We start from the raw sequence: 22,906 nt of genomic DNA, 5'->3' as shown, positions 1-22,906 counted from the left end.
AAAGCAAAGGCATCCTATGAGAACTCACTATGTTGTTTTTGTTTTTCTCCTTCCCATAAACTCAGAACAAATCAGACTTGGATTGATCAAGGACATCTAAATCATAATTAGAGGGGCTGGAGAGATACCTCATCAGTTAAGAGCACTGGCTGCTTTTTCACAGGACCTGGGTTTAATTCCCAGCATTCACATGGTGGCTGGCAACCATCTATAACTGCAGTCCCAGGGAATCCAATGCTCTATTCTAAAATCTGTGTGCACTAGGCATGCATGTGATGCATAGACAAACCACCCATACACATATAATAAATAAAATTTAAACAAAAAATAAAAACACAATTGGTCCTTTGAACAACCGCAACCATTGTGTGATCCTAAGAATATTTAACTATGCAGGATCCCATCAAGTTCAAAGTTCCTAAAATAGAGAAGACATCTAAATGCCTAGTATCCCACTTAACATCAAATAGAAAGCACTTTTTAGGTTGGACCTGTGGCTTAGCGGTACAGCATTCGCCAGGTTTGAGCAAGGCTCAAGTTCCATCCCTAACACTATCACCACCACCACCCAAATGCCCACATCATTTACTGAGACTGGAGTGTGTGGCTCTGCCACAAAGCGTCTGCCTAGTTTGTGTGAGACCCTGAGTCAGAGCTCCAGGAAAATAAACTATTTAATTTAGGCGAACCAGTTCAAAACTATAGCTACAAGGTAAAAATCTAGAGGGGTCTGTCAAACACAAGGACCATTCACATTATATATATATATTTCTGTGTTAAGATCAAAGGCCAACATGGATGTTCCATCCCCAAGAGAGATGAGGAATCAGGTATCGTGTAGATCTCATACCAGGGATGTCCATCATTAGACCCATGAGACCAGGTCTTCCTTAAGTCCTGTAACTCACAGCACAGGTACTCTGAAAGGACCCTCAGTACAGCCACGAGGCTGCAGGTGTCCCGGGTGCCTGCTGCTCTGTCAGAAGGTCAGACTCACAATGGCCTCAGTTAATGCCAAGTAATTTTCTTTCCTCATGAGTAAACCTTTTCCAACTCTAGGGAGATTTAAAACTTAAATGTGGAAAGGCCAAAGCACCAAAGCCACGCTATTAATGTGGTTTTGTGTGTGTGTATGTGTGTGTGTGTGTGTGTGTGCACATTTGACCTTTTCTGTCCTCCTGATATTTATGAAAGTTAGCAGGGTCACAAGGTTTGAAAACCAATTTATAATGAATAGCTGAATTATCACATCACAGACTTTAGCTGAAATGGCCCACATTTAGGACTACTGTATTAACATTTAGGTCTTTAAGCCCACTTTATACATTTAATAGCTTTTATAACAATTATTAAGTACTCAGCAAGGTCTTGTAATCTATATATGAGGCACTTGAAAGGAAATAGAATATATTACATTTAACACATTCAAGTCAATAGGAAAAAAAAAGAATCAAACATTAAACAATTTTCCCTAGAAAACTGCTGCTCAATTTTGCTGGGCTTATATACAGAATTGTGATTTTTTGGGATGAAGAATTGAGTGTTTAAAATTGCAGTCTTAATAAACTAAACACTATTTAAATCAAATTAAGCATCTAAGTAGATCTCTTTTTTTATATAATACACACATGAGCTTGCACCAAAACCCATCTAAACCCAAATTGAAGGATACCCAAGCCAAGGGACCATGGGTTCATTCTTCTGTTGCCATGGAAACAGTGTCATCCTTTTAGTTACCACTGTCCTTACCACCTGACACAGCCCCACCCTGGGCTAGTTCCAGGTCTCTTGGCTTCTTTTTTCTCCCAACAGTGACTTCTCACATTTAACTATGCCCACAGTTGTCTCCACCACAGCACCTCAACAGGAACAAGGGTTTTCTCTCAAACCTCTCAGCTTTTATGCTCCATTATGTTTCTTCCCCACCTCTTCAGAATGATGCTGATCTTCTGTACTCACTCCTGTCATCACCCCTCCATCGAAGACAGCAAGAGTTCTCCCACCACCACCTTATGAAGCCATTTGCGCCAAAGTCACAATGGCTTCCTTGTTGTGAAGCTACAGGCTCGTGTTAGTCTTTCATTGCCGGAACCCCTCAGTAGGATTTGAAACGTAACATATCTGGATTTAAAGCACTCTAGTTCCATAGCATCGGTGCCCGTTCACTCTTCTTTACTATAACAAAATACCAGAGGCAGGCACATCTTATAAGGAAAAAGTGTTTACTGAGTTCACACTTCTGGAGACTTCAAGGCAAGCTCCAGCCCTGACTTGGTTCCGCTGAGGATCTCAAGGTGGATGGTGTCCCGGTAGTGGGAGCACATAAGGAAGGAATCACATCACAAAACAGGAAGTGGGAGAACAACTAGTTGCTTAGGCTCACCCTTCTAACATCCCGTTCTTGTCTCGCTCAAGAGTCTCAGGAGAGGCACCTTAATCCTTTCTTAGGACAGCTTTCCCAGGAACCCTAGGAATGCCCATTGGGCCCTACTTGCCAGAGATACAGCTTCCCAATATCTCTGCACTGAGCACCAATCTTCTAACCCCATCCCTTAGGGAGCCAACTCAAACTATATGCAAAGCACAGCATCGCCACTGCCCTATCTTCCCATTTTCACTTACTGTCAGCATTCAGTATTATGGCTTCAGTTATTTTTAGAACACTCTTACACACATAGGATGCTATTATGTAGGCTTCTTAGATTAAGCTGCAATCTGAGAGCTGACAGCATTCCAATAAAATATGTACAGTCCGGGTCAGCAGGGCATTCTCATTAGGAGACCCATGCTCCAGAGGCAGCAATCCTATTATCTCTGCCTCCATTAACAGCTGATGGTTGGCTAATTAGCATTCCGAATTGCAGGAATATATTTTAACTGGTGAACACAGCAGACTTTTTACTAGCACCCCTAATATCTGAAAAGAAAGGTCTTCAAGATTTGTAGATGGTTGGATACATCTAAGAGAGTCTTCCTGCCTTGACATGGCCGGGCACAAGGGAAACTTCTTTTTCAGCCCAGCAGGATGAATGAGTGGTCACAGGTGCCGGCTGCCAAGCCTGATAAGCTGACTTTGATCCCAGGAGCCACGTGGTGGAAGGGAAGGATTGACACCTGCAGGTTACCTCTGACTTCCACACATGGACCATAACACATGTGCACTCATACATGTGCACACACAGAAATAAATATAATAAATATAATATGATATATCATATAAAAAGAAGAAAGGCCTTTGCCTTGCGTCGGTGGTCCTCCATTCAGCATTGAACTCTGGGGAATTCTGGTTACTCATGCCTGGATTCTTCTCAGGGAAATAAATCTACCTCTGAAATTCAGTGAGCCTTTTCATGCAAGGTGATAGACAGAGACCCGAAGCATGGAACAGAGGAGCACTCTCAGACCGACACAGGAAACGGTTTCCACGGACTGTCTTACCTCTCGTGTCCACTGATGTTTCATTTAAAATATCAACTGTCTGCAAAATCTCTCCACTTTGCTCTCATGAACTTAGGTTCTTCTCAGCTCCTCTGCACCCTATTAGACGTCTGTACCCTGGTTTTAGACATCCCCACCCTTATCCATGGACACTGTGGGAATACCCCCTGGGGCAGTATACTAGATGTAGAGTCACATCCCCTGCTATGATCATCTGCATAAAAGTATTTCAAGGCAGAACCCAGAGGTCTGATGTTGTTGAGACAGGGTCTCAGTATATAACTCAGCACATACACCAGGTTGGCCTTGAACTCACAGAGATCCGCCTGCCTCTACCTCCTGACTGCTGTGATTAAAGGTGGGAGCCACTATGCCCAGACTGGAAGCATGAATTCTTAATAAGCATCTCAATTATTCTAATACATAGCTCAATCTGCCCTCAAACTAAATAGCCCAGGATGGCCTTGCAGTCCTGCCTCTGTCTCTCAACTGCTGGTGTGTTGGGGTTTCTATTGCTGCGATAAACACCATGACCAAGAGCAACTCGGAGAGGACATGCTTTATTTTGTCTTATAACTCTCGGGTCACACTGCACCACTGAGGAAAATCAGAGCAGGAACTCAATGCAAGAACTTAGCGGCAAAAACTGAATCAGAGGCTTGCTCCTCATGGTTTGTTCAGCCTTCTTTCCTGCAGAACCCAGGACCACCAGCCTAGGGATGTTACTGCCCATGGTAGGCTGGGTCCTCATACGCCAATTGAGAAAATATTCCTACATACATGCCTGTAGGCAAATCTTTTTTATGAGCATTGATAGGTGTTTTGCCTGCATATGTGTCTGTGTGAGGGTGTTGGATCCCCTGGAAATGGAGCTACAGACTGTTATGAGCTACCATGTGGGTGCTGGGAATTGACCCAGATCCTGTGGAAGAACAGCCAATTCTCTTAACTGCTGAGCCATCTCTCCAGCCCCATGCTATAGGCAAATCTTAGGGAGGAATTTTCTCAATTGAGAGTTCCTTTCTCCAGGTGAGTCTAGCTTACATCAGGTTGATATAATACTAACCAGCACACACACACACACACACACACACACACACACACACACACACGATGACCTTGTGCCACCAGGCTTGACTCTACTTTCCTAGGAAAAGAACTGTCTACAGTAGTCCGTACTCGGGAGTCTCCCTTGGCAAGTACTTGTGGCATTAACATTGGAATTCCTTCTCAGAATGTTCCTTTATGAACTGCTATGACCTGTGCTGAACAAGGATGGCATTTTAAAAAAAATCTTAGGTAACACTTTCTGTTGATGCCGATCTAGAGAAGCGTGGGCTGAAGCTACAGCACCTTCATCACAAACATAAGGATGTGAGTTCAGATCCCTGGTACCCATGAGAAAACCAAGAGCCAGTTGAACGTATATGCAACCGCAGGGCCAGGAGAACAGAGACAGGCAAGTGTCTGGAGGTCACTAGTCAGCTAATTAGCCAATCAGTGAGCTCTGGATTCAGTGACAGATATTGGCTCAAAAAGATAAGGTGAATTACAAAAATGTAGGAAACTCAATGGTGACCTCTAGCCTCCACACACATGCACACACTTGTATAAACACTGTCATGCACACACACACACACACACACACACACACACACACAGCAGAATCTAGAAAAACTTGACCCAGGCTGGGTCTTTTAAGGGTTGCTGGGCTGATAGATCACAAAGTCTTATAACATTCATAAGAACAAGGACCACTCTCAAACAGTACCCAAGACTCTCTGGACTGAGGTGGGAGACTTACTTGATCCTAAAGGTTGGTTTAAATAAGTGTTCCATTGGAGGCTTCCCTCATGCTGCAGCTATAACTGCTTCCATATGACTGCCTGCCCTGGCGAGACTGCAGAAATCATGCAGTTGCCACATGTCTTGGATCCTTGATAGCACAGAGCTGGTGGCGGTGTAAGAGGAGATGCCATGCTAATGTCTGACCTTCGAGTGAGGGCAAGGACTCTCTCCCACAGATGTTTTGTGTAAATCTTGCAGAAAGGCTTAACTCCAAGGCTTCTGAGCCTGCAGGCCAGAGAAGGAGTCCCACAGACAGATGGTTTCCTTGAGAGCATAGATGGTGTGATCCTTCAGAGCAGTGTGACAGAAAGTCTTGACTGACAACATGAGTGGATAAAGATAATATAGGAGAGCCTAAAGCCCGCCTCTGAGTGTGTCTGATGGTGTTTTCAGAGATAACTGGACACGAGGGTGCCGACATAGCGAGTGTACTCATCATCCCTTGGTGGATTCACAACATTAAGGCATTATTAGAAGATGGTAAATACAGGAAGTATGAGTCACTTGGGGCATATCCTTGGGAGCTAGATTGGTCCTGGCCTCTTCCTGTATTCTCCTTCCCTGTTTCCTGTCTGCCACGAGGTAAAACAGCCTCTGTCACATGTTCCTGCCACTGTGATGTTTGGACAAAGTGATCATGGCCCAAGCCCTCTGAGACTATGCATCAAATACTCCCTTTCCTTAGGTTGTGCATGGCACCATGACATAACTGTCACCGTTGTCCCCTGGTAGACTACTGGGCACATCCTTTGCTCTCGCCTTGTCCTGGTTGCACCCTCTCATTTGGCAAGGCAGAGCCTCCACCCGGATACAAAGCAACTGTGCAGATACAGATCACAGACAGACAGACATTATACACAATGTGACAAAGTTTAGTGTGTTCTTGAAGACAGTTTTCCCACAGAAACTTTTTTACGGGCTAACGAGACATTATCAGAGTTAGATACTTGAAGACCTTAGATATTTTAGGTGCTTGACTGTTTTCCAGTAGAATCTGACATTACTAAGGAACCTGTATACAGGAGCCAAGTAACCAATTTAGAGATGAACTTTCTATTTTAAGGGTTTCCTTCCTCTCTGCTTCTCTAACTTTTTTTTCTGTCTAAAGAATTTATTTTTTACCTGGATTGGTAGAATTATTTTTATCATTGCAAGAAGATTGCTTGTAAATATCGAACAATAGGCGAATATAATAAATGGCCACTATTTGAAGATTAGGTGCAAAATTGATTACTTCTAATATTAACTTAAGGAATTCAGGATAAGTAATCTAAGGGAGAGGGGGCTGGAGAGATGGCTCAGTGGGTAAGAGCACCCGACTGCTCTTCCGAAGGTCCGGAGTTCAAATCCCAGCAACCACATGGTGGCTCACAACCATCCGTAACAAGATCTGACTCCCTCTTCTGGAGTGTCTAAAGACAGCTACAGTGTACTTACATATAATAAATAAATGAATCTTTAAAAAAAAAAAAGAATCTAAGGGTGAGAGTAGAATGTCTTTTTCTGGTAATTCCTTAAGTGAGACTAAATCTACCCCTACACAGAAGATTTTAAATTTGATCCCATAGTATAAGCATAAATGAAGGAAATTTTTGACAGCATGACCATTTACCAAAATAATATCAAGTTCTACCATAGGGTCTATGACTGCCCAAACCATGTGCATTTGACTAGGATTACAGTACCAGACCTTAAATTCTTTCCAGTGGAGAAGGCCTCATAGCAAATCAAAAAGTGGTTGGTATAGAGACTTGTGGTATGCTAGTATAGAGAGACTATAGACTGCCACTATTGCACCCGCAGGCACACCTTGCCTTAGCCCCTGCCACTATGGCACCTGCAGAATTCGGGGTCTGGTGCTGATGAGAAGACCACCAATGTCTTCTCTCTTCCAGCAGCGCAATAGTAACTTCCAGCACTATGACAGTTAGCCAGCAGGAAAGAAGTTTCCCCGGTACGTTTGAGATGGCTTTCTCTCTGTTCTATGGCCAGGGTGTGTGTGCAATAGGGTCATAGCATACAGCCATGGTGGGCATCCAGGAGCAATGACAATTGCCTGTATTGTTTTGCATCCCTCTGGGGCCTGCCTTGAACTGTGATATTCATTTAATAACCCCTGTCTTCTGGGAGCAACATCGTCCACCTATGCCGGGTAAAATTCTGTTCAAATTCTTTTTTAAGTTGTATTTGGAAATTAGCATACTAACTAGTGGGTTTTCATATGGCTTTTTAACAGATATGTAGCTGTGGCTAGCCCGCTGACTACCCTTTTCTCTCCCCTATGCCCTGGCTCCCGTCCTTGCTTAGTTCTTTAATGTTCAGTATCCCCTCCCCTTCTTTTATTTCACACATGCTCTACTATCCTTCCATCGCACATTTTAAGTTGATTTTGAGATGGTAGGATTCCATATCATACCCACCTTCCACTGGGTTAGCCATCCCTTCGACCCCTGGTGTCACCCAGATTCCCACACCAGAGGATAACAGTCAGTAGAGAAAGATGGGCCTGGTTAAAGCGTTGAGAGAAAGTGTTCAGCCCTACGTGATTCCTCTGTATTAACCCCACTAACCCAAGGCTTAGGGGACATCAGAGAGGCAGAAACCGTGTAAGAATCAAAGGGTAAGGAGTGCTGTCTTCTGGACATGATGTGGTTAATACGATCTTGAACGCATAGCAGCTAGTGTTACCTGCAAGACCAAGATCAAGCCAATCAAAATTCTGACTTAGATGGGGTAGATGGTCTCCAGGCCACACCCCTCGGCAAAGATCTACTGATGGTGAAGAGTTGCTGGGATGCCAAACATTCTGATAGATTTCCTATTCTTGAGGGCACAACTCCACACCCTTGCATATATAGGTGCTATTAACTCAATTTAGTGAATTATTTTTTTTAAAAAAAGTAGATGAAATTGGGACAGAGAATATATTGGAGGAAAATGGGGAAATGGGAGTAGATATGATCATATTCCATTGTATACATATATGAAATTCTCAAAAATAAAGAAAAGAAAACCTGGCCTGGGACTGACCTCCACTCCCTTACTGCTTTCTGCTCTTCTGGGAACAAATGTGTTGTGATGGTTTGTCTATGCTCAGCCCAGGGAACGGGCACTAATAGAAGGCGTGGCCCGGTTGGAGTAGGTGTGGCCCTGTGGGTGTGGGCTATAAGACCCACAACCTAACAGCCTGGAAGTCAGTCTTCTGCTGGCAGCCTTCAGATGAAGATGTAGAAGTCTGAGTTCCTCCTGCACCATGCCTGCCTGGATGCCGCCATGTTCCCACCTTGATGATAATGGACTGAATCTCTGAGCTGTAAGCCAGCCCCAATTAAATGTTATCCTTATAAGAGTTGCCTTGGTCATGGTGTCTGTTAACAACAGTAAAACCCTAAGACATGTATGCACAAACACTGGTTCCATTCCTTGGTTCTATCTAAGCTCCAGATGCAGGGCCACAAACACATGCAGAGCCTCAGACCCAGTGCTATGGACGATGGATAGTCTCTACACTGCCATTTTGATATCTCTGGGATTTTTGCTGAGAAAATGCCCACTTTTCCAAGGTTCTTGGAATGCCAGCAGGTAGGTGAGTGTGTGTGTGTGTGTGTGTGTGTGTGTGTGTGTAGGGAGTAGGGGGAGGATATCTGTTGCCAGGGTCTCTCTTGCCTAGTCTGGTCTCAAACTCACTGTACAGTCAGGGATGACTTTAAACTTGATCCTTCTGCTTTTTCATCCTGCTGAGATTTTTATCTGACACTAAGGTCGAACCCAGAGCCTTTTGCATGCTAGGCAAGCACTCTGCGGCTTAAGCTATGTGCTCACCCCGTGTCTATCGATCAGCAGAGATACCAACATTTGCAGACCTCTTCCTTGCAGTGTAAGCAGCAAATATGCAGGATGGGGTCAGAATTAGGAAGACTTAGCTTGGATCCCCACCCCTTCCCTCCTTTGCTTTATTTCAGGTGAATAACAGGATCTCTTGGTATACTTGGAAAACACTAAACAAATTGCCAGCTTGGAAATTAGGTGTGTCCCCCTCCTACTTCTGGGTATGTTATGGCTATTGTTTCTGTTTAGAGACTAATTTTCAAAAAGCTATCTAAGGCTGAAAGGAAGGATTAGCATCCTCCAAATGCTGGGGAACCTATTCCAGGACCATGGCCCATGCTAGTCTCTATCACTGTGCCAAACACCCAACCCTGGGTTAGCACTTCAATCTTTTAAAGATGACGTGGTACCAAGAGATCACCTACTCAAAGAGTCATTGAAAGTTCCCTCAAGGTTCTTTGCCTTGGAACAATTATTTTCAACCCTGGATGAACATGAGAAGTTCCTTAGAAGGCATGTGTCAGAACACCATCCGCAAATCAGACTCTGTACGGGTGGAACTCAGGAGTCACATTGTAAGCATCCCCAGTGGCCAGGATGAGAGTCAAGTTGAGGTCTGGGAGTCTGTGATACTTTAGGAGGTCCATGGCTGGCTTCAAAGGCCTTGTGCACAACCTCTCAAAAGTGATAAGCTTTTGTGGATATTTTCCCTATCTGATCCAAATGTCCAACTGTTTCTCAAGCCTCCTCCACACCATCCTCACAGAACGAGCATTTAACTTTAGTTAGAATTCCAGGTCTGTCTACCCTGCACCAGGATAGCTTTGAATGTAATCTAACACAAAATTGTAAACTTTCTTAAGACACTATGAGATTGTTTCCCATTCCCCCCCCCTTTTTTTAAAATGTGACTGTGTGGCTCTTGAGAGTGAACTTTGTAGATAACCTGTGGTAATGCCAAATGGTTGGATGTTTGCAGTGATAGGGAGCCAATCCCTCCTCCCTCTGGAAGCTCATATTATCTTTGAGCAGGTTTGAGAGTCAAACCTTTGAGGAAGATAAAGAGAAGCCACACCTTGAATACAAGTCTTGAAACATTAGAAGCAATCACCAAGATCTTCATGTGAAAATTCTTCATTTTATAGAGAAAAAAAAATTCAGATACAGAGATATGATGTTTCTTGACCAAACTAACATAGGCAATGACCACTGGAAAATGAATGGCCATACCTCTTGGTTCCCTGTCTCATGTCTGCTCTCAGAACATTATACGCAATCACTTCTAGGTGACTTGAAGAGCACACCTCATTAATAGAACTAGTCTTTTGTGAAGGCTAGACCTACTCATGCACAATCATTCTAGTTCACCCAGATAGCTCACCTCCCATTCTACACCTTGGAGCAGAAAGTGGCAGGAAACCAAGCTTAGATGGCTACATTGTTGTAGCACAGGAGTGCCTATAATTTCAGCACTCAGAAGGCTAAGGCAGGAGGCTAAAGTTGAGGCTAGCCTGAGGAACATGGCAAGACCTTGTCTCAAAAACTCCTCCTATTACAAGGTGTGTGGGGGGGAACCAACAGGGAGACACTGGCTTAGTTTATCCTGCAGAGGTGCAGGTGTAGGCATCAAGAGGAGGACCACCAAGTGAGTGTTGCTTCCAGTTCCCTGGAAGGTGACAAGTGATAATAAATAAACTTGTGGTCTAAATGTTGAAGTTCTCTACAGTAGACCTTAACTTATGCAGCATAGCTCTTGTGGTTATCCAGAGACTCCTGGTCCTTATCATGTGGAATTATTAAGGTCGACACAATTATATGTATGAACAGTGCAGGACAAAGCTCCGTATCATTTTTGAGCTTAGGTGCTTCATCTATCAACTGGAGTCAGAAATACCTAGCTTGGAACCGTTGCATGGGGAGAACTGCAAACCAGGTGGCCAGAAGAGTTCCTGGCATACAGGCTATTTCAGGAATTGATGGCTCTCATGACTCTTAACGCAATGATCAAAATACGAATACTAGAGTCACAAATTCCTCCTCTCACTGTCTTTCCTCCCACCACAGAGCATGCTTTAAGGACAGATGTGGTGTCCCAGCACACTTACAACTCTCGCATCTCAGCGGCAGAGCTTTGCAGAAAGTGTTGCGCTTGGTAGATTGAACTTGGTGTCACCTCAAAATAAATGGTTTTCCACTTCACTCTGAAACTTACATTGGAATCTAATTGCTATGGGAGAATAAGAAGCGGGACCTTTAAAGACTAGCTAGAAGACCAAGGCTGTAGCTCAGTGGTCGAGAACTTGTCTAGAATGGGAGAGACCACAAATTTGATTGCCAGCATCCAAAATAAACAAACACAGATGGTTAGGCCTCTGCCATTACAAACAGGTGAGCTCATTCCTGGACTTAATCCACCAGTGAGTTAGACTGAGAACAGGGCTGCTATAACAGCCATTGGCAAGGGGTCTCATGCACAACTATCTCTTGCCAAGTATTGCCTTGAATTACCTCGAGACCCTGGTAGCAAGAAGGTCACTGATATATATATATATATATATATATATATATATATATATATATATATATATATATATATATCCCTCTACCCAGGAGACAAACTGTGAGTCAGAATAAACCTCTTTTCTTGATAACTTACCCAGTCCATGGCATTGTGTTCTTAGCAACAATGGCCGGAGACGGGCTGCTGGCTGTCAGGGAGAGTTTAGGTTAAAATACAGTGATTTTTTTTTTTCTTACCACATCATTCTCATTCTGTTCTTTCAGAGGTATTTCAGATCCGGTGTCACCCTCGAGGCTGACGGAATCAATGCACTCAACCAGGGTGTCTTCAGTTACTTCTCCGTTGAGGGGAGTCTCGTCGGCAGCACTGGCCTTGGACTGGTCTAGAAGCCCTGTAGGGGCAGACTCTGCACATGCAGCTGTGATCTCAGGCTGCTCTCCCGTGTGGTCAGCTGGTGCTGGTTCACTTGAAGCTGTAGCTGGACCACACTGTACTTCTGCTGCCTCTTCAGCAGGGGAGTCACTGTTGGGCATCTCAGCAGCATCTTCTCCGACTCCATTGGCTATGGTGTCACCAGCATCATCAGACATTTTAATATCTATAAATGTGATCACAAACACTTGTGTTGGAAACATTCATTCAAAGCCTGTAGTAACTGAATTAGGCCTACATTAGGGGTAAACTCCCTTCTACCAGGAAGTAACTCTGTGTGACTTAAGTAACTCTATGTAACTCCATATAGGCAGACTTATAAAGATATCTATTTTTTAACCCTGGAATGTGTGAGTGCTTTCTTATGTGGCAATAGAAACTCTGGGTGCTACTGAGGATCTGGACATGGGAAAACTGCCTTCATTTCTCTGAGTGACCCTAACATAGTGACGAGTGTCCTCACTACTTCACGGCAGTGGCCATGATGGGGAAGTGGAGTGACGTGTGGAGAAGCAGATGGCATGAAAGCAGAGGCAGAGACTGAAGTGATGAGCTTCAAGGATGGGCAGGGGTGGGGTGGACTGAAGTGATGCGCTTTGAGGATGGGCAGGGGTAGGGTGGAGGTAGTGTTGGGGGAGGGGCACAAGCCCAAGAAACACCAGTGTCTGAGCCAGTCTGACCTCTACACTGTAAGAGAGTAAATGTGTATTGTGTAAGTAATGGAATCTGCTGTAGAGGCAGCCAGCACTGCTGATGGGGGTCGGATGGGATTCAGTCTCAGGGTCAGACATGGCTCAATTCTGTTGCTTCTTCAAGGTATGCCCTTAGGTTTCTGGTCTGGAAAAATGATTTTTGAGGACAGCCTGGGCTACCTATGTAGAGACCATAACTCAAAAAATTAGCAAACAAAACAAAAAAGGAAAGAAAAGAACAAAGAATGACTGGTAACCACCAGAGTTATGCCAGACCCATATGGTGGAAAGAGAGAATGTCTTTCTGAGAGTGGTCCTCTAACTCCACGAGGGAATCCGTACAAGTGGGAACCCTCCACTCACAAACAACAAATGAGTGAATGAATGAATGGATGCGTGAGTGAGAACATTTTACTTAAAGAAAAAAATGTATCTGTGAACTTGATTTTAGTAAGTGCTATGAATTTTTGCAGCATCATCCACATACACAAGGACTTACAGACACACATGGCTCCTGGTGACCGCAGTCCTCTGTAACAGGTTTCATCCACTACTTGCTTATTGTGGTTTTCAAACACCTACCTCCATTCCACAAACACAGAGTGGACAAGTGGCTGTTTTAGGGGCTCAATAGAGGAGGATTGGGAGTAATTACTAATGCAGAGGAGGGTTCTCTTGGAAGTAACAAGAATATTCTGCAGTTGATGGGTGTCTGGCTGTATAGATGTGTAAATATGCCAAAAAACACTAGCCAGAATGCTTAAACACAGGAAACTCCATAGTAAGTGGATTTTATGATTTGTAAACAATAGCTTAATATGCCAATAAGTAATTCTAGTGGCCAAGTGGACATCTTTCCATGACTTATTATTTGTTTGTTTGTTTGTTTCCTCCCTCCCTCCTTCCCACCCTCCCTCTTCCCCTCCCTCCCTCCTTCCTTCCTTCCTTCCTTCCTTCCTTCCTTCCTTCCTTCCTTCCTTTCCTGTTTTTTTTTTTTCCTTAGACAGGGTTTCTCTGTGTAACCTTGGCTGTTCTGGAACTCACTCTGTAGATCAGGCTGGCCTCGAACTCAGAAAAATCCACCTGCCTCTGCCTCCCAAGTGCTGGGATTTCTTAACAGCAGGTCTCCTTGTCTTGTGTATTTCTTACAACAAATCCTACATTTCTTCCAATAAATCTCAGTGCTGTTGTTCAGGAAAACTTCACCCTCTTAAGAATATATAGTATATAGAAGTCATGGGCTCTAAAGAGAATCCACTATGGCCATTTTCCTAAACCAGTATAGTTTCTAACTTCATTCTAAACGCTTGTCTTTCTGTCTTCAGACAGGTAGTTCTTGCCCTGTATCAAAGAACCTTATTCACCGCAGGTGGAGATCATTTCAGAAGCCCCCAAATGGTCAACACTTGTCTGTGGGGGTGCCTCACCCCAGTCAGTACATTGACAACACAACTCTTCCACCTAAGACTCAGGAGACACTGTGGAAGGGAGGGCAGATTATAAGATTATAAGAGCCAGTGGACCAGGGTGTCTGCTGTGAGATCACGCTTTCCATAGAGGTCAGGGAAGCTGCACCCAAGAAATCTTAACAACATAGTCACCCAATCAATGACATCACCAACTGACGTGCCGAAGTGGGAAGCAGAAGTCTCACAAGCCTCCGCCCCCTAAATGAAGAGCTCCAGGCAATTAATGGTTACTGAGGAGACAGCCTTCTTCAAGGATGAGCCCCCTGATAGGTTACCCAATCCCAAGCCGTCAGCCATAAGCAAATAGACAGAAGAGCAACACTATATGGACTCAGCAGGTATGTACACACATGTATGCATATATTTGCACATATATACCTATATATGTAATATGTATTGTTTCCTGTGAGCTAGATATGGTGAGCTCCATTTTCCAGATCAGAAAAACTGAGGCTTAGAAGGCGTATCTTTAGTAAATGACAGAATTAAAGTTCGAGAAACACGGGACTTTGAGATTGAACCCCATCAGAGCCTTGGTGTTCAGAAGCCACGCCCATTTCCCCCACTTCTCTTCCCTGCTGGGTCCTCAGTGTGGAGCTGCTCTGTAGTTTCACCCTTGGGCTTTCCTCTTCCCCATCAGCTATTCCCCAAATCCACATTCTACTGGTTCTACTTAAACCGCTGTCCTGGATGCATCGCAGAGCCTCTCTATTCCTAGCCGCCTTGAGGGGAAGCCACATCTACCGCCATCCGAGGTCCGATCCCATTAGACTTAGCTCCCGCAATGCCATTCCCAACATTAAATGAGACAACTTTACTGTCTGCAGACACATTCACAACAGACTGCCGCTGGCTATTAAAATCTGATCCTCCACAATTGGCGGGGCCCAGAAGACACGCCCTTCACTAAGGCTGTTAGACACAGCTCGGTGGGAGGGGCAGCAGTACCTTGAAGGCTTTACCAGTCCCTTCTCCTTTAAAACCTCAGGGTTGAAGACACTGCTGTTCGATTGGATGAATTGGACGAAATGAGTTTGAGTGGATCCAGAGCAGCACGAATCACCCATGGCCAGGTGAGCTGGAGGTAGTTACTGTCTTGGCACAGCACAGACAAAGCAATTTCTATGGTGGCAAGCATGACTCCATGGACTTTGGTATTGGTTAATCAATCAGATAAGATGTCTGCAAAGTATTCTCTCTGTCTTTGTCTAGTGCATTGTTTTGCTAACATATTTAAGGTCCAGGAAAAACCATCACTTGTTCATTTGTGGTGTCTCTCACCTAGATTTAATGCTTCTTCTAAATTCCCAGAATGCTTTGCTTCTGCTTCCTCTTGGGCAAACAGAACAATCTGAATAAAGTTACATGAAGTATTTTTCTTATTAAACTGAAAATCCAAGAAAGACAAGGATCTTGGCTATATATAAAATATTATTATATGAATTTGTTATTTTCTCAATTATCAATTAATTATAATAGTAATATGTATATTACACATGTGTTTCTGCATATATTAGAAAGCTCAGGAAATCTGCTCAACACTGAAGACTGCACAGAGAATGCCTGTGCTTTTATAGCAGGTGGTTTCAAATGACACTATGACAAGGCTGTCCTTCACGTCTTAGATGTGCTCTGTCACTATAACGAATACCTGAGATAATCAGTCTGTGGAGATGAAAGGGTTACTTGAGTCACATCTTGGGAGGTCCCTCCCTAACTTTGGAGTGAGGTCACCCACTGTAACATGAATGAATGCCACTCCTTGGCTGGTACCCCCACTCCATAGTCAGGAGGCAAACAGAGGAACTGGGTCTCACTCTCCTTCAAGGGCATACCTCCAATGACTGGTGTTCCTCCTATGGGGCCGCACCTCTGAAGTTCCCACCTCCCTCTTAGTGCCAAGTTGGAACTAAGCTGGGCCTTGGGAGGAAACTCTAGCTATAAATTCTTAAAGTTAAGTTAGAATATCTCCTTTTAAACCCAAGTGTGGACTTTTGGGATGTCACACTCCCGTAAGTCTAGTGCTGGGAAAGGCAAAGGCTATTCTTGTTGCTCTGGCTGGTGGCTGAGGTCTAAGGAAGGCAATGTTAGCTGTGGGAGACCAAAGAGTCTGTCTGAAACCTTGCTGAAGCAGTAAAGATGGCCGAAGGGCACTGGGCTGAGAGAGGCTGTTGTGTTGGGTCACAGGATTGAGATGGAGCGGACTGGACCTCAGGGAACACTTGACGAGGTGTTGTTAGTGGGAAGCTGATAATGAAAACGTCTCTGTGAATTGGGCCTGGTCTGGAGTAAGGGGTTGGCAAAGTACAGCCTGCTGGTCAAATCTTGCCCTTTGCCCTTCCCTGCCTGGGTAAATAAAATTTTATTGAACATAGATGAGCCTTTCTGTTCACGTGCAGTCAGCGTTTCTCCATAATGGTGGATCATTGCAGACGGAACTCAGACCATGTGGCTGTAAGGCCACAGAAACAGATATACTTACTGTCTAAGCTAGCACACAGAGAACTATCTAGCCCCAGAGTGGAGGGTGTGTGTGTGTGTGTGTGTGTGTGTGTGTGTGTGTGTGTGTGTGTGTGTAAGGAGTAAGAAAGATCTCTTTTTTACTCTTGTCTTCTTGACTGATCTTCCAGATATAACCTGGACAACAGGCTCCAGAAGAAACAGCAAGCACATCCTCATATCCACATCATTTTTATCTCTGTTTTGTTTGTTTGTTTCATTTTGGTTTTGTCAACTACAGCTAGTCATAGGCTTTATCTAATACTTTTATTTCTTTGTTAATTAATCTGATCATCCTTATTATTAATCTGGATGACTAAGAAGCTCCAATCAATTCCATTTTCTTTAGCTTTTATTTTTTTTTTTCTTTTTGAGACCAGGTCTTAATATGTAGACTGGCCTAGAGCTTCCTCTGTAGACCAGGCTAGCCTCAAACTCACAGGGATCTGCCTGCTGCTGCCTCCTGTGTGCTGGGATTAAAGACATATATCCCTATGTACTGCAATTCAACTTTTCTGTTAGCAGGGATATGAGAACAAACGTAGTCATGATAAACATTTGTGGGTAAATGAAAACCACAATGGATGCTTCCATTACTATAACACTCACAGGCATTCTAATATCCTGTGGCACGTGTCATATGACCTATGTGCATGTTAATAAATTTTAATTTGTGCCCTGCGATGATTGGCTAATATCTATGTTGCTCAGCTCAGGCACACAATCTCAGAGGTCTTTAGTAAGCGTCATGGTTTATCACTGGGTGTATTCCTTTTGAGAGGCCTCGGCCCTCATCCTCTTGGATTGATGTTTTAGGGTTTTTAAGGGTATGGCAAATTGCATAAGCCTGGTTAGAAATCGGCATGGCAAGTCCTTAAGACATGTGCTTCCACTAGAAACAATGCCCTGGTGTCCTCTGTCCTTCTACGTATGGGTCTAAGATTGTATCAAGCCCAACATGGTTCTTTGGGGTTAGGCTTTTCTATAGCTTCTTGCTGACTGCAGAACTTTAAAGCCTGAAGCTAGTTGGGCACTGGCTCAGCCCTGGCTCTAGAATACAGGCCTAAAAGAACAATGAGCAAGCACCACGGGCTTCCAGGGACAGGCTGTGACCAAGCCTGACTGCTAGTGTGCAGGTACGTATTCTGCACAAACCCAGGGAGACTCATGGGAATACTCTTTGTGTGGGGGAGCAGCAGAGGGCAGGACCCCCAGCCCTCAGCTACCTCTGGTGGCCAAATGGCCTTCAGGTAGTTCAGCTAACGCGCAGAAAGACTGCTGCAGTTAAAGGTCTCCTCTTGGTGTTGGTACTGTATTCAACCAGCAGCAAAAAACAGCCCTTTAGGAACAAAGAATCATCCACAAGGTGTTCAGTGGAGGTTGTTAAAATGAATTTACAGAATTCCTACACTGTAGAAAGGCCAAAATAATTATGGGGATGAGCCCTGTTTTAACTTCTAATTATATTCCTAATCTGTATTCACTTAATTACTTTAATCTTTTTTGTTTTCTGTCACAGGTCTGATTTTTCTCTATTACCTACTGAAACAAAGACCAAAACAATATTTTCCCCCTTTTCTTTCTTTTTTGCTTTTTTTAGATCCGATGTCATTTAGTCTAGGCTGGCCTTCTATATAGCCAAGGATGTACCCTGCACCTTTGATTCTCCTGTGGTCACCCCTGGAGTGTTAAGATTACAGACATTCGGGCTGGTGAGATGGCTCAGTGGGTAAGAGCACCTGACTGCTCTTCTGAAGGTCTGGAGTTCAAATCCCAGCAACTACATGGTGGCTCACAACCATCCGTAACAAGATCTGATGCCCTCTTCTGGAGTGTCTGAAGACAGCTACAGTATACTTACATATAATAAATAAGTAAATCTTTAAAAAAAAAATAAAAAAAATAAAAAATTAAAAAAAAAAAAAAAGATTACAGACGTTCACCAACACACCTATTTTATGCCCCGCTGTGGATGAAACTGGGACTTTGGGCACACTAAGCAAGCACTCTGCCAACTGAGCTACATCCCAAGTCCTCCGTCTGTCTTGACAGACCTTCACTGGTTCTGGGGAACATGTGATGGTTTTAACGGTGATGGGGAACATGTCATCAGTTTTAAGACTGCCTTTTTGTCTGTCACCACCAGAAACTGTGTTCTAAATGGACAGCCATTTCTGAGCAGGGACTAGGACAGGACACGGGTACTCGAGTGAGCGCCATGTGTCCTGGGTAGGTGCTGCTCATCCAGTCTGCACGGTTGGAAGTCTCTTCTGATTTGGGGTTGGAACACTGATCTCTGCAGCCGTGTTGGTGGCTTTGACCCACCGAAACAAGGAAGCTGCTTCAGGAAACTCCAAGGAGGGGAAGGGAGATGCATAATGAAGCCATTGTGGGCTGGGAATAAGTTAGTTTTTCATGAGCAAATTTATTCATCATCTAAAATGCCCTGAGAACCATTGGGGCGGCTATATCATGGCATCCCAAGTAAGTGGGGGAAGGCACGGGGACATTTCAGAGATGAGAAATGTATGAGACAAGGTGCTAGAACAGAACCATTAAAAAGCCATTCAGGGATGGTGTGTGGCTCAGTGGGAGAGTGCTTGCCTAACATGCACAAGGTACTGGGTCAATATCTAGCGCTGAAAAAAAAATAAATTAAAAGGAAAGAAAACTAGAGAGATAACTATGCAAAACAGCATAATAAACAACTCCCCGAACAAGAGCGAGGGAGAATCTTGACCATGCTTTTGGCATGAGGATTCAGGCTGATAGGAGTATGTGCAAATACCTAAACATCAGAAATGAGCTCTAGACGGTCAGGATGCACATTCATGTGTCTGAGACCAGAGGCTGTACGGAGGAACAGTGAGTTGGATTCTGAAGTGAAAAGCCCCAACAGTGGCCTCTGGGTCTGACTGTAGGCAAACAACTCACTCATTCTCACCCGGCTTCCAGCTCCCTCCTCTGTCAAGCTGGAATGGATAACCTGATCTGGAAACTTTGTTCCCAAGTCCTGACTGCAGAGAAAAAACGAGAGGGTTTCAAGGATTTCCTAAGTCTAAACTTATTGGAAGTAAAGCTCTGATTTCATCGGGCCATTTACCACCCGTGCTTTGCTTGGGATTAAAATGTCACGAAAACATAGTGGCAGTAGATGGCTTCCTTTTTAAGTGGCCTCACTTGGTGAGATACAAACATGGTTACGTGATACTTGTCCCAGATTGTCTCTCTTACTTTACAAAAGTGTGGCTCAGAGAAGACCCAGAGTAAACTCACAGAGGAGAGGCTCCCAGATCTGTCCAGTTTTCACCAAGCGCACACTCTGACCCCGGGCATACCTCTATACCTGGCAGGGATTTTTGGAAGCACAGAAGAGAACTGTATTTGCGTTGCTTATAAACTAAGTGGGGGCTAGAGAGGTGGCTCAGTGGTTAAGAGCACAGGCTGCTCTTCCTGAGGACTTGCATGGGTTGGGTTTCCAGCACCCACATAGCAGCTCACAACCCTCTATAACTCCAGCCCCTCCCCCGGGGGGTGGGGGTGGGGGCGGCAGAGAGGAGAATCCAACGCCCTCTTCTGGCCTCAGTGGGCACTGCAATATACATGGCCCACAGACACACATATGCAGGCAAAACACCCACCCACCCACACGGACAAACAAATACTATCAGGAGTGTTTGTGTGCCCATCACAGTCCAAGGCCACCCTATCTCTTGCAACTCAACACTTCAACTTTTGTCCCCCCAGCATTGGTCCTCTTTCTTCACACTGCTCCTAAACCTCCAGGCTGGCTGCCTCCACTGATGCTTTGTCTCCGGGTCAGACCAATTCCGGTTCCCATGACTACCCAGCATCTCAGTGTCATCCTTAACTTTGAAGTTGATCTTTGTCTACTCCATATCCTCCTAAAACTTTAACTGCTCCTGTGTCTCTTCTTCTGAGACTTCCGCAGACTTCTCTAATGCCTATGTCACCCTTCCAGCTTGTGAGCCACGAGCCCTTGCTTTGTTCTGACCCACAAATATTTTCTCAACTAAAATATACTGTGTTTGTTATTGATTTGAACGAAAAACAATGTCTCACATAAGCCTGCTCTGACGAAAGAAATAGTTACTTACACATCTGAATCTCCAAGATTCAGGAAGCCCCCCCCCCCCGCAACACCAACACCAACACCCCCTCCCCCGTCCCCAAATTCCTTCTACACTGGCTCACTTGTGCTTCAAATCCCACCCTTGGAGTTTCATTCCGTCACTGGCAGCTTTCAATGTAAGAAGTTAATCAGAACACTTCAGGATTGATAGAGGAAATGGGGGAGAGAGTCTAGGATATGGGTTGGGGAGGAACGGACTCTAGGCAGCCAGGTGAGCATAGAGAGGCCTCTCAGGATGACCTAGTGGCTCTTGTTCTGGTGTCCCAGGGAGAAGTTCAAGGGCTGCTGATTTAAAAAGCCATCAGCTTCTATCAAGAGGTTCAGGGGTGGACACTGGTGGTTTGGCCCAGATAGTGCTCCCATAGTCTGCCGAAAGTCCTCCTTCTTTAAGAAAAGCCAGTGAAATCCAAGTGCGGACTGACTGACAGCTGGCAACAACTCACCAGATTCCATGGAGAAAGACAAGAAGGCTAGGTAAAGGGGCTGCCTTTGGGGTGGGGAAGAGGGAGCCCAAGAGGGTCCTGGGAATGCAATCGGTGCTACCCTAGGGTGTTACAGGGGGGCAGGAGCGCAGGCGGGGGTGGGTGGGTGGGCACGCCAGGGAGGGATGATGGACCAGGATGGAGGTCAAGGCCTGTGCTCGTTTTTTCCCAGGGGGAGAGCAGGCCCATCCTAGGAATGGAGGTCTTAGACTAGCAAGAACTGGATCCCTCAGAGCGTCGCCGCGCTGGGAGGACCCTACAGCCCGCCCCAGACTTGGGACACTTGGGGAAACTTTCCGGACTGGCTGTGCCAAGCTTCTGTCAGTGGATTCCGCGGAGCTCCAGACCGGACGAGGGTGCAGACCGGGCGTGAGGGCGTGTGGGTGTGTGCATGAGCGTGGACTCGGAGCGACACACACTCACACACACACACTCACACGCCCGCACCCACTCAGGGCCCTCGGCCGCGTCTCCCCCGACCTTCGTCCCCAAGCAAGTTGCTTTCTCGGGACGGTTCTCCGCTGGTGACTTCTCACACCCGACAGCGGACAAGGGTCGCGGCGCTCTGGTCCCCTCCCGCCCGGGAAGGGGATGGGGAGAGGGCGCCCCGGGCTCTTACCGCTTGGTCGGTCGAGTGCGCGCGGGAGCCCCGGGTCCCGCCCCGCCACGTCGGCAGGACCGGCGGGGACGCGGCCGCAGGGGAGGGACCGGCCGAGCTGCCCCGCCCCGGGCCGCCCTCCTCCGCTCCTGCCCGGCTCCACTGTGCCCTGACCTGCTGCGAACTCCGAACACCGCTGTCCCAGCTCGGTGGTCGGGGCAGAGCGCGGGGTACCCTGCCTTCCATTACGAAGCACTGGGGAAGCCCTGCACATCGTAAGGAAGGAGTCCCCTAGCCTCGCCGTGGGATTCCCTGGTTCTAAGTTAGGTGGAATTCTCTGACCACGTCAGCGATGGGAGTGGGATGTAATTAGAGACAAAAGTAAAAAGAATCAAAGGAACCATGCTTTCGAGAAGGCCAGCTTGGAAATGTGGATCAAAGCCCAAATTCATTCTCTTTGGCCTGGGAATTGCACATCTGCGTTTGGCGTGGAAAATATATTTGTCCAAAGCAAACAAAATCTCTCTCTCTCTCTCTCTCTCTCTCTCTCTCTCTCTCTCTCTCTCCCTCCCTCCCTCCCTCCCCCTCCCTCCCTCCCCCCTCTCTCTGATGGCAGCAGGGGGTAGGGTAGGGTGGGGTGAAGTGAAGTGGGATGGGATTTGCACCACATAGTTTCTCTATGTCACCCTGGCTGTCCTAGAACTCACTCTGTAGACTAGGCTGGCCTTGAACTCAGACCTCTGCCAGCCTCTGCCTGGGATTAAAGGTATGCGCCTCCAAGGTTTGGCTGGTTACCATTTCTCATGCGCGCTCTCCTTTCTGGTTTTCTCTTTGTAAGCTGCTCTCTCGTTTTTTGTTTTTTGTTTTTTTGTTTTTTTTTAGGCAGCTTCCATTTGTGTGTGTGTTTCTTTCCTTTGAGGAGTTGCTTGTGCATTTCTGTGCAGTT

General features: G+C 45.5%; 1 protein-coding gene across 1 annotated transcript in view; it reads right to left on the bottom strand.

The window, feature by feature from the left end:
* Positions 1–22,046, bottom strand: part of Fam114a1 (family with sequence similarity 114 member A1) — a 72,064-nt gene extending 50,018 nt beyond the window's left edge. Inside the window, exons 1-2 of the mRNA XM_021210793.2 lie at positions 21,982–22,046; positions 11,872–12,233 (exon numbers count right to left, since the gene is read on the bottom strand). Of these exons, the coding sequence (XP_021066452.1) occupies positions 11,872–12,225 (354 nt within the window). The 5' untranslated portion in view covers positions 12,226–12,233; positions 21,982–22,046. The remainder of the gene's footprint in view (positions 1–11,871; positions 12,234–21,981) is intronic.
* Between the last annotated feature and the right edge of the window lie 860 nt (positions 22,047–22,906).

This window comes from Mus pahari, chromosome 13, assembly GCF_900095145.1.
Source record: "Mus pahari chromosome 13, PAHARI_EIJ_v1.1, whole genome shotgun sequence".
Classification (NCBI taxonomy): Eukaryota; Metazoa; Chordata; class Mammalia; order Rodentia; family Muridae; genus Mus; species Mus pahari.
Note: the sequence above shows the minus strand (reverse complement) of the source record. Positions and strands in the feature narration are given on the sequence as shown.